This window comes from Populus trichocarpa, chromosome 6, assembly GCF_000002775.5.
Source record: "Populus trichocarpa isolate Nisqually-1 chromosome 6, P.trichocarpa_v4.1, whole genome shotgun sequence".
NCBI classification, from domain to species: Eukaryota; Viridiplantae; Streptophyta; class Magnoliopsida; order Malpighiales; family Salicaceae; genus Populus; species Populus trichocarpa.
Window position 1 is genome coordinate 8,128,683 of NC_037290.2, and position 12,389 is coordinate 8,141,071.

The 12,389-nt window shown below is 35.9% G+C and overlaps 1 protein-coding gene across 2 annotated transcripts; it reads right to left on the reverse strand.

Moving 5' to 3' along the window:
• Nucleotides 1-1,661: 1,661 nt before the first annotated feature.
• Nucleotides 1,662-9,705, reverse strand: LOC7487349 (protein SCAR2). Of its 2 annotated transcripts, none has more exons than XM_024603886.2 (9): nucleotides 9,383-9,705; nucleotides 8,162-8,325; nucleotides 7,560-7,683; nucleotides 7,351-7,477; nucleotides 6,368-6,426; nucleotides 2,787-6,258; nucleotides 2,606-2,692; nucleotides 2,381-2,494; nucleotides 1,662-2,288 (listed from the first exon to the last, which is right to left on the reverse strand). In XM_024603886.2, the coding sequence occupies exons 1-9, from the start codon at nucleotides 9,535-9,537 to the stop codon at nucleotides 2,235-2,237; spliced, it is 4,356 nt and encodes a 1,451-aa protein (XP_024459654.2). In that variant the 5' UTR covers nucleotides 9,538-9,705; the 3' UTR covers nucleotides 1,662-2,234. The 2 variants fall into 2 exon arrangements, with proteins under 2 accessions (XP_024459654.2, XP_024459653.2); XM_024603885.2 differs by having other exon boundaries at nucleotides 6,368-6,429.
• Nucleotides 9,706-12,389: the final 2,684 nt, after the last annotated feature.

Genomic DNA, 12,389 nt, shown 5'->3' on the forward strand with positions numbered 1-12,389 from the left:
GGTGTTGGCTCGTGACAACCACGTTCTAGGAGTCTTCTTTTTAGTTACTTGATTCCCAGGTAACATAAATTTTATATATATCCCTCATTTCTCTTGTTTTACACTTAAACCCTCTTGACTTTTGTCATCCCTTTTTAATTACTTAGTTACTAAGCAATTTCTTTTCATCTTAATCCCTCACTTTTTCCTTTTTTCCACCTTATCCCCTCCTTTTTTCCACCTTATCCCCTGATGCGAATGTTGTGGGTATATAGATCTAGAAACCTACAGTCAATACGATCCTTTCGAATAAAGTTAAATTCAAGCTTTTAATTGAGTTTGACATAATGATAACCTGTATTGAGGCACCAATACTATTGAAACTGAACCCCCACCTAACACCTACGAAGAGACATGGATAAGTATTATAGAAGACACCATAAAACTTGGTTAATTATTTGATAAGTCAAAGTAGTTCTATGAAGAACCAAGAATAAGCAATCACACACAAATTTTATTTATGAATAATCAACCATCTTTTAAAAAAGAAACTAAATACAAGCTATATAACTCTATTTATACTATGTAAAACATCTTAAACAATCATGGAAAAATAATAAAAGAGTTCTAGGTAAAATAGAAAAAAGAATCATAAATCAACTAGAAACCTAATTCAATTTTCACACAGTATCTTCTAGACCTTATCGCAAGGCTTTCTTGATATACGATTGACCTAAAACTTTAACCCAATATAAACTAAAACCTTTGAAAACTTATGGTGAAATTACATCCCCATCAAATAGTCAAATAAAAAACTATTCTTGTTAGAGTAAAATTATATATTAGAAAAAATAAGTTCAAAACTACCTCTAGTATCCTTGAATTATAAGGAAACCTTACTAATGAGAAAATTTACAAAAAAAAAAAGTATATACATGTTGATGACATGAAAACCCTTGACAAAATAATTCTAATTTTTGCCACCTATGCTTTCCTTGTAGAAAAGAAATATTTGCTAAATAAGAAGTTCACAAATCATAAAGAAACAAATAGCACAACTTGTACAACAACTTCTAGCCTGATTTCAAACATGTCGTTCTCTCTTGTCTAGATGAATTAATGGGCATACTATCTATAGATAGAAAGCTTTGTATGTTTAGTTTTCAAATCAACTAGAATTGCAACAAAATTCTACATGTAAATCCAGATATGAACCAAACAACACACAAAGATCTAGTCTAATAGATTTGCAAATTGTTAATCTAAATATCTAGAATCAACCCAGTTAATTCATCTTGAATCCTTTTATTTTTAGAATTTATAATAAACCACATTAACACTTCTAATAAACCACATAGACACCTCTAATAGATTTTTTAGTAATGATTGCTAATTCATATTATTTTCCCTCTTCTCAAGAAAGTTCATTATTAAATTAACACCTTAGATATTGATTTACACGTCACAAATAATGTTTGTCTATATATATATATTATGCTGCAAGTCTATCCACCGCCGCCCCCCCCCCCCCCCCCCCCCCCCCCCCGGCCTTTTCCATGTAAATTGACTGGTGCTTTCAATTGCTTTTTCGGTAGAAAGTCTTGGTTGCAAACACAACAAATATCATGGCCGCATCAAGTCTCTACATGAATCTAATCCACGCATACATTTGATCAGGCATATTCCACTTTTGACTGCAATATATTCAATTGGAAGTAACAAAACTATAGTGCCAAATCAATGATAATTACAGTAAAGGATCACCCAAACCATCACAGGATCGTTCCTAAGCCAGAAACGAACAGCAATGTATGACAGAAACTACCTATCATGACAACACTTACAAGGTTGCAAAATTTCATATTCGGTTCCTTACACATCAAAATTTATGTCTCTGACAATTTACAACTGCTAATATATTTAGAGAAAGAACAATACAATTTGATGGGTAGAGCGCTTACACGCCGAGCCACAGTCGTTCTTGTATAAACCATTTCACCCTGACACTGGATTTCCATGGATACAGAGAGCAGCATACCAGCAATTACATCCTCGTTGATTATATGTCAGGGGTGAGGACACGAGTCTTAGGGGGGGAAAGGCTGTGTTATACGTGATATAGTGTTGAGAGCAAAAGAATACCAAAAATTGTAGATGTTTGCTATTTACTTGAAGGGAGGATATAATATCTCTGCAGAATTTCGAGGCAATAGCTGCCACCTTGGAGTGATGTAGGTGAGACTTGAGAGTTTTGACTAAGAATCACTCCAGCTGTCTGAATCGTTATCTTCATCGCTTCCAGTCAATGCCTAATTCAAAAGTAGACATCATAATTATTATATTCATGCACACACACACACACACACCAGAGAGAGTGAGAGACAGACAGACAGAAACAGACCTGGCGAATTGCATTTGCTTTCTCTAAGATGGCTGCGACCTTCAAGTTGGTTTTTGGACCCTGAATACCCTGAATGCTAGGCCTTGTCACGGTTGCAGGCTTCAAGTTAAAGGACTACAGCCAAACAAGGAAAGAAAGAAAACTTCAGTCCAGAGAACCAAGGGTGGTCATGCCACCGAGAGAGAATAAAAATAGTAAAAAAGAAAAGAAAATGCAGGATGGAACCTTGGTTCGTATCTGTTCCAGAAGTGAATCTCTTTCTTCTACTTTTGGTCCAACCTGAGGTCGAACTAGTTCAGCAACCTTTCTCAACTGCAAAAAGGTTCAAAATGTCATAAACAACAGACCACAAAATGTAAGAACATAAAAACAATTGATTGCAAATAAGACAGCAAATCACCATTACCTTGCTTTTATCATGTGCAGCAACAGCATCAATGAGAGGATTTCTAGGACGAGGGATCTTGTTTCCATTTGGCTTTCCAACTTCAGAGGTTGGTGGTGTCATAGCTAATGCAGTCGGCGGCCACATTGTTAATCCCTGTGAAGTTACAAAATCATGATGCGGCTCTTCTTCCATAGTTAGTGGCGCTGCAGATTTACCATAAGAATTCCCTAGTTCCTCTTCTGAACTTTGTGAACTCTGTCCAGGAAACTTCATGTCTAATCCTGTTTTGGGTGCTGATTGATTAAATGGATGGATTGGCAGGCCCTGTGTTGGCATGGGATCATTTACAGCAGTCGTATGTTCTATGTTTGGCTCTAGTGAGAATGGATTGGAACTAGATTGTGCGGATTCTCCTCCTAATGGAAGGAAACCATGCTCATGCCTCTCATCGGACATTTCTGGTAAAGCCAAAGATGAGCTCACAGATTGTGTTGTGTCTGATCGGAGGTGATCCTGTTGACAGTGTGCATCATTGTCAATGATTGGTGTTTCTGACAAGAGTGGAGTTGGAAGCAAGGAATTTCCCATTGACTCTGTAGTCGAGTGTGGAAACATCCGACTTTCTTCAACAGGGAGAGACAGAAATGGGTTTGAAGGGTGCGCGATCTCTCTATCTAATGATGGGAAATCAAAATGGACCTGCTGATCAACCATAAATGGCTGGATCAGTGGGAAAGTGCCTTCACTGTTATCAATCATATCTCTGTCTGCATCTAGTGAAGCAGGTTGAATTTTCCCTAACCTCCATTGCATAGGAGGTAGAGGTGGCAATGGTGGCATTGCCTCTGGATAGACCTGACTTGCCTCAGGGACAGGGAGTACACCAAAGCTAGGAAAAGCAGAATCAAATGGATTTGTTTCCAGAACAGTTGCATTACGTTCCTGACAGAATGATTGCAGTAAATGCTCTTGACTGGAGAGATCTTTCAAACAGGAACTTTCAGACTGAAGATCTGTTGATATAGAACTTGCTTCACCTAATTTCAAGCATCCCCTGTCTAGTTGATCAGATTGCAATTCCAATGTGTGCTCCAGAGGAATTCCAGTTCCTACAAGGTACCCAGTAGATGAAGTTTGACTACTCAACAAAGTATTTGTGTTGTCTGCATGACTGGACTCTGCACTAAACTGATCATCTTGCACCTCAGTTGATTGTTCTAGAGTATTTCCCGACTCTGGTAGATAACACAAAGGCAAACAAACAGTGTTGTCGCTAGCCTCCGCATAATGATGCTGATGGTTATCTTTTGTTTCTGACTCCTGGTTGCTCAGTTCCAAAGACAGGTTATGAACTTCACTTACCTCTTGATTTGGATGGTCTTCAGAAACTGGTTTATATGGGTTAGAATCCCAATCTATAGAAGTAACTTCCATCTGCACCTGTGATTCTGACAAAGGTTTGGCGGAAATTACCTCATCGAGGTCCAACCTTGTCAGATGTGGATCCTCAGGGATGGAAAGAGCTTCTAGTGGCTCTGTAGCATTCCTAGGCGGGGAACAAACTAACTCTGAAGAGGGACAAATCACATTGCTGACATCTTCATTGTTCGCACCACTTGAAGCAGCACTAGATACAGCCATATCTTCTGCTTGACCAGTTTCAGTTACAGCATCATCCAAATTTACATGATCTTCAAGTATTGGTTTATCTGAACTCAATGACTGATGTTCGAATGAAGCAGCATCTCCTCTTGTAATATCCACCTTTGTGAATGCAATGTTTTCCTCAGCATCAAAACCGTTGGGAATTTCTTCAAGATTTATATTCACTTCAGAACATGGAACTCCTAATTTAGATGAGTCAAGTTCCAATTGTGAAGCATCAATAGTCATATCAGAGAAGTGATGCTCGCTAACGCATTCGGTCTCTGAAGTATCCACCACTAGTGTTAAATTTTCTGCTCTAGTCTCCCTTGTTGCAATTGCATCGTCAACTTCAGAAACTAAAACGTCAGGCTTTACAAAATCCAAATTATCAGGCAGAGATAGGACCCCTGAATCCAACTCGACTACAGGCAAAGTTGACTTAGGAAATCGCTCCTCTGCCGGTGTCATAGTTGAATGTTCAGCTGCATAATCTGTCTGAAGCACTCCATTCACAGAATCATCACTGCCTTTCTTTTCAAAAGCCAGATCTGACACATTTGACACAAGCACAACAGCATCGGTTAACATTTTTTGATCTTCATGATCCAACTCACCAACAGAATGAGTTTTAGAAGAATCTGTAAGTGAAGTATCATGCCCCAGTTGCGAAGGGAAATCAGCCAGGTTTAAACCATTCCTATCGGAGTTTGGTGATTCAGAGCCAGGTTCAATACTGCCAGAGGATGCCTCATCTAGTTCAGGTCCTGCCAGGGGGCTTACCATGGAACCTGCAACAGGAGCTGCATGCAGGAACACAAGATTCCAATCTGTAAGACATGAACTACGAGAAGCTTCACCAGAATCAGGGATTTTGTCTTCCTCGGTATCATTGAATGTTACAAGGTGATGGGATTCAGTTATGCCACTCTCCACAAATACAGATGGACTATCTGATGGCAAATCAGCAATGTCTCTTGGATAGTTTTCAGTAGAAGAGATAGAAGGGAACCATTTACCTGCTCCTTCACCATCAGATGCTGTATTCTCAGCCACATTGCTGAGAGTGTCAGAGTAAGAAAAGCTAGACGTTCCTTTCTTAAACGAACTGTTCCCACCCTCTGACAGAGAAGAGTTTCCAATGGATTGAGAATCTGAAAAATTAGCTTGAGCATCCAGCTGTTCCTCGTTCGCATCAGAATCTGCACCGTGTGCCCTCACATCCATGAAGTCCTGACCATTCATAGGTTTATACTCATTGTCTGTTTCCATTCCAGAATCCATGGTAGTAAGAGCATCCATGTAGTTTTCCACCTCGCTTGTCATGTCATCAGAATGATCCCCATCTACAGTGCCCTCTGCTTTTCCATCTGCATCAACTGATGATTCCTCTTCAATCACCATCTTTTGGACAATAAGGGGATATTCATCCATCTCACGATCAACAATTGGGTTAAGTACCTTAATTATTCTACTATCAACAGGCTCTCCATTCAACTCGTCCATAAAAGTTTTAAGCGTGGCCTCCCGTTCACTGGGTGATGAAGATGTGCTTTCCCCTCCATGTGATGATTGCTTCACAGGGCTTGCCACACTGACCTCATGTATTTCATACCTTGATTCACTAGAATTATCTAATGTCAACTTCAAAGGTGAACGAGTGACAGAATCTTCACAAACTTGTTTACGATCTGGTGAAGGAGTAAGCACAAATTTCTGCATGTAACTCTTCCCAGGTTTCAGATCAAATGGAGATCCGTTGAACAGCCTTCTCTTTAATTTCACTAGCCGTGCAGGGTCAGAATGGCCATTTTCAGAACGCTCCTCCAAAAACAACTCATGCAATCTGCATAATAGTAAAGCAAATTTCTTCACCACTCATCCATGTTTACTTAGGATTTTGCAACCAAAGCACAGATACAATGAAAAACTAAATAGAAAATCGAAGGCCTCACTTGGCATGTGATGTTGGTACAACTTCAGGAGTTTCTCCATTTTTATACCGTGATCCTTTCTTCTGCCAAAAATAAAGCAAATTACATCCCAAACATTTTCAAGGCATAAAATTGTTTCATGCAATGCTAAAGTGGGGCAAATTCAAGTCACTGTGCCGATTAAAGAAAATAGCTAACCTATTAAAGAAAAATGAGCTTCTAGCAACATGACAAATTAAGACCATTCAGCCTTCAGGCTTGAGATACGGAATACTGTTTATTAAGATGGAAATAATTAGATTAAAAAATGTGAAGCACCGGATGGGTGCTCCACTCTACTGCTCAACATAATCAAAGAGCACAACCTTGTCCAAATCCATACATGCATATTATTACTTCCTCTACTATTCATATGAGTAGAGCTTCAAAAACTCATAAAGTTCACCTTCAAAACACTGTGATTGTATATCACGCCTTTAAAATTAGATTCACAGTTTGAGCCCAAGAACTATTCTCTAACAGCTCGTACATTGAGGATTAATAGTCAGATTCAATGAAATCTATATTTAATTAAACAAATGAAAAAAAAAGGAAGAATAAGAAGATAGTAATAGTTAATTACCAAACAAAAGATAAGTTCTAAGTGATATATCATAATGATGACCACTAATTAATTTCATCAGAGCTAAAGTTTCTCCACAACAATCAAGCTAAGAGAAAAACTACATGATGCAGTGAACTACGGTCAACATTTCAGTTCCACTAGTCCATTTAAGCTGCAAATGTGCCAAAATGGCAAAGGATTGCAACCATTTCTATAGAACAAGACCTCCCTGCAGGCCAAAGCAAACTATTTGAGAGATAGGCAGCAGGTGGACAAGTTTTATTTTGCAAAATAAAATCCTTGGATGAATCCTATATTGGGGAATATTCGCAATAATATCCCTTAATTTGATACCAGTAAGGTTGTGATCCTATATAGTGATGATCTTTTCACTACCAACCTTCTTTCGAATTTTCTTCCCCCTCTGAACTTCTACAGTTGCTATTCCAGAGGATGCTGCTTCAACTTTAAAGAATGATGGATCGGTATAACGTTTCAAACATGCCCCAGCCCCCGCAACATCAAACCTGTCAGAATTGATACGACTATAATATTTTCCTTTTTCCCTGGTATCATGATTCAAAAGTCAAAGCAAAACGATAATCATACTTATCCAAAAGGAATAACTGTGGTGGGCCACGGCATTCTTCATAAGAGTCCATTACAAAGTGAGGTAAGCCTCCACGAGTAATTAGATTCTGCTCCATTTGTAAATTAGGATGCCAGTCAGCACCTGCAATGTATTTAATTAACCAATAAATTGCAAACTCTGATATTCCAATGGAAGAATATCATTCATACACTAAAATGATGCATCATGAGACTTGCTAAACTTATTGGCACTTTTCCTAAAATAAATAAAAGGACCTTCTGAGAATTGCACCTGTATTTGTTATCTCAAAAATGACATATCGCTGATATTCGGTATTTCCTAGTTCCTACTTTTTAGAATTATCATACCAGGTTTCTTCAATAAAATGCCTGTAAATGCCCTCTATCCTGTTTCACCTACATTCCAATTAACTCTCACAAACTTCACAAGAAACTGAGTTCACCTTTTCTTTAACGAGGCAGGCTACTTAGCAAGGTTGGGAACATGACACTAAATGAAAGAAAAGATACAGCTAGGTTATATTTCCATCTAATTAATGCACCAATACCAGACATTAGCAGTTCATACAGTAATTTTAAAAAGCAGATGGTTTTCAAACCTGAGCTGGAAAAGAATGGTGAATGATTAGTTTGGGAGAGAAATGCCTTCTCAATTGAAGGAAATTCTGCCTCGAGCTGTTGTACACGAGCCATCAGCCCATGGCCTCTTGCTGCAGTTGTCATTACTTCCTCATGCAGGTCATGGAAAATCTCAGCAGCGAACCTTTTAAAAACCAGAAGAAAAGAGACATCAAAAACATTTCTTATACAAGAATTACAATGGAGAGTGAGAAAGTTCCAAAGTACTATAGCAACGTGGACAAGAGTAAAGCCATATAAACCAAATAAATAGACCTACTTTTAATACTACTGGGCATAGCATGAACTACAAGACTGCAGAAAAAACTCAAGATTAGACAGGTCAAAATTGTGGCATTATGTAAATGATCAATCTTGTCTTTTAAGTGCTTACCCTTTTCATGGTTCCAAAAAGCACCACATCACAACACCTTTAAATAAACAATTACCAAATAAAAACATATTACTAACAGATATCACCGATCGTCTCAAGAAACATAAAGCAAATAACATTTTTTTATAAATCAAATGTGTGGGAAATTCAAAACATTAAAGATTCCCAAAACAGCTAGAACATGCTTTCTAGATTATGAAATGAAAAATGCTATTATCCTTTGAGAATAGACTCTCATACAGACACATGAAAAAACAGCCCACTATTATTAATCAATTTACCAAGTATGCCATTGTTTCAGTTATATACTCCATTAGGAGAATCTGCTCTTAAGAAATGGCACTGTTGTTATTAGTTACAACTAGAAGAACATTTATTCCACTATTTTGAACAATTCAAAACCTTTATCAGCTAAAAAAACTCCTTCAAAATTCAACAAATAAGTTGACGAGATTGAGCTGCATAAATCTTTAACTCAATTGGGCTCAAGATTTTATCAAAAAATCCCAGTTCAATACAAAACTCAATTACTATATTTAGAAAAAGAGAAAGAAATCAAATTCAAACCAAATCAGCCTGAGGGATCAGAATACATTAGATTCCTACATCAACTCCACGCTTTATCACCATAAATAGAAAAAATAAGATCAATCAGCATTTCCACAACTAATACTCAATAAATAAATAAATCCTAACGCACACTTGACTAATCAAATCCAAGCCCTGGAAAACTAGCATTTCACGAAACAAACACACAACACAACTCAAGCTCAAACCAAAAGAAAACGAGAGAGAGAGAGAGACTGACTCGGCGAGGTCACCGAGCTGGCGCAAGACGCCGACGAGGCCAGCCATGGCGACACCTTCCAAAAGCGCTTCTGGATCATCTTTATCAGCTGCTTTAAACAACTCTGGATCGGCTAAACGGTATTCGTTCCTTATCTGATATCTCGTCAACGGCATTTTGACTATAATAACGAATTATCAGTCGCTAAAAAAAAGAAAAAAAAACCCTAATTCTCTTATTCTCTGTGTCTGTCTCTGTTGTTTGATTTTGTGTTCTCTTACATTTCTGTTAGGGGGGGAGAGAGAGAGAGAGAGAGAGAGAGAGATCTTTGTGTTGTTTTGTTTTTTTTTTTTTTTGGGTTAGAGAAAATGGATGTGTGTGTACGGTGTAGAGAGAGGAAACATGGAGAGACTTTATTATTTATTACTTTATGTTTTTCTCTCTATTTACTTTTTATTTATTTACTTCCGTAGTATTATTGTATTTTCAGGTTATTTTGTGTATTAAAAATAATTACACCATCCTGCTCATTGAGGTACTAAAAAAATATATATATCACTCGTGACTTATATTTTGTGTAAGAGTATATAGTATTACTTGTTTAATACGTAGAATATTCCTAAAAAAAGTAAGAAATTTATATTAAAAAAAACTAGCTTTGGTGGTATTATTTGAAAAAAAAAAAAAACAAAGAATTGAAGATATATCAGTCAAGATAGTCTATAATTTGAGAGGAGTTTAAACCGAGAAGCGGTGGTTTATTTAGAATGGAAATGAGGAAGAATATTGGTCTAGTTTTTTATTTTTATTTTATTTTTTTGGGAATATAAATTCCTCGAGGGAAAGAATAAGGTTTTGGGGGTTTAACAATGGAAGGAATTTGGGAGAGAATTTTGGTGAAAAGGGCGAGAGAGTGGATTATCAAAATCCTAATTGGTGTCTTTTAGCGAGCCACGAGGCGTGCACCCTGGCGTTTATAACGCCACGGTCGTATTGATCCTATTGGACCATGCTATGGTAACGCGTATTTAATTTGTCTGTGGTCGGCTGGGACCGGGTGGTTTTCAGACCACGAGGTGGTTATCCCGGCTCGTCTCCTATTTATAATCACCATCATGTGCTGGATTATTATGAGTCATAAATTATCCACCTCTTTTTTCTTTTTCTTTTTTCTTTTTTAAAATCATAAATTATCGACTTGATTGCCTTTAAATTCACGCAATGGAACTTTTCCGTTCAGTGATCATAGCATTTTTGGATTAAAGTTAAGGGCGATTTTTAAGAAAATAATGAAGAAAGAAACACGGGATGTAGCAAAGGAATTAACAAAAAAATAAATGATTTCTATTACTCAAATGTTACTATGATCACTTGTTTCACTGAGTTGGTGAATTTTATACCATTAAACTGAAGGATAATGTTTCATTCCTTACGCTCTCATTATAGCGGGCATGTTTTTTAGAAATAACCAGTTAAACTTGTGGTCTGAACTATAAGATTGAGATAATCTCATAAAAAATAAATTAAAAATAAATATAAAATCCAATCTTCTCTAAATTTAATGTTGAAGAATGAAATTAAAATTAAAAAAATAAAATAAATAAAAAGAAAAAAGAAAACATTATTCAAATAATGTGAAAAAGGGTACAATAAAATAAATTAGTTTCTTTTGACATGTTGAATATTTTTACATACAAATTAGGTTATTGTACATTTGAAAACTTCATTTATAATATAAGTAGTTATATTCTCTGTATTATCATTAATGTAATTTATTGTGGACATATCAATTTAAATTTGAATAATGTGTTTAAGATTCAACTAAAACTTAATTTTGATATGCAAAAAAGAATCTAAAGATAAAGATATTTTAATCGATAAAAAAAATAGAGTTAATCGTTGGACATATATACAATCATTCCTTTGGAAGATTTAGCATGTAGAGCGTCAAAGGTAGTGTCATAATATACCGTCCAAGTTGATTAGTAAATCACCATTAGAGTGAAAGAATAACATTTTTTTTAATTTGAATTTTTATATATATTTTTAAATTATTTTGATATAATAATATTAAAAATAAATATATTATTTTAATATATTAAATAAAAAATATTTTAAAAAATAATTATCATCACAGTACAATACGAGCTACTTGACTGCTCTCAAGCGACAACTGTGGAGTGGATTAGATAATTTTACCACGTTGACTGTTCAGCTTTGTCCTGTGGTCCCAGCTCCGAATAAAAAATCCAAGCATTTTTGTTTCAAGCTGTAATGGTCCCCATGTAAATACACACACACTCTTGTAATTAATAACTCCTTTCTATACGTCCTTGACAATAAATAAACAATTTGTTTTTTCTTAAAAGAAAGAAATCCTAATTAAATTAAGCCTTCAAGTGGAGCCCACGAATGGCCTGAAATGGGTACCCCACAGGGACATAATACAACCGCGTCCTTGTGCCTTTTGATTATTCATATTTTGAAACCTGATTAAAGGGATAATCTGCGGGGATTAAGCGAGGCAAGGGCCCCACTTAAGAATCACGAGATCCAGAAATATTAGCTATGCATGCGGTAATCTAACTTGATTGCAACGCTTTTTACAGGAAATTACTCTTTTTTTTTTTTTTATTGTTGGATTGTATTTGAAATAGCTTTCCAGTCTGTTTTGAATTGTATCAGTGAAATGATTATGGTTTAAAATATTTTTTATTTAAAAATATATTAAAATAATATTTTTTTTTATTTTTTTTAAATTATTTTTGATATCAACGCATCAAAACAATTCAAAAACACTAAAAATACTAATTTTAAACAAAAAAAAGTTTTAAATTTTTGAAAACATGAGTTGGATCATATTTCTAAACATACCCGAATCTAATAAAATTCAAGTTTTTTTAAAAAATAAATAAATTGGAACCGGCAAACAACCGCGCTCGGAATAAAGGTGAGAATATGTATAAAACATTAAGAAGAATAGGGGTGTGAGTAAAAGATGACAAGTGTTTTGAGGGCCTTATTGAAA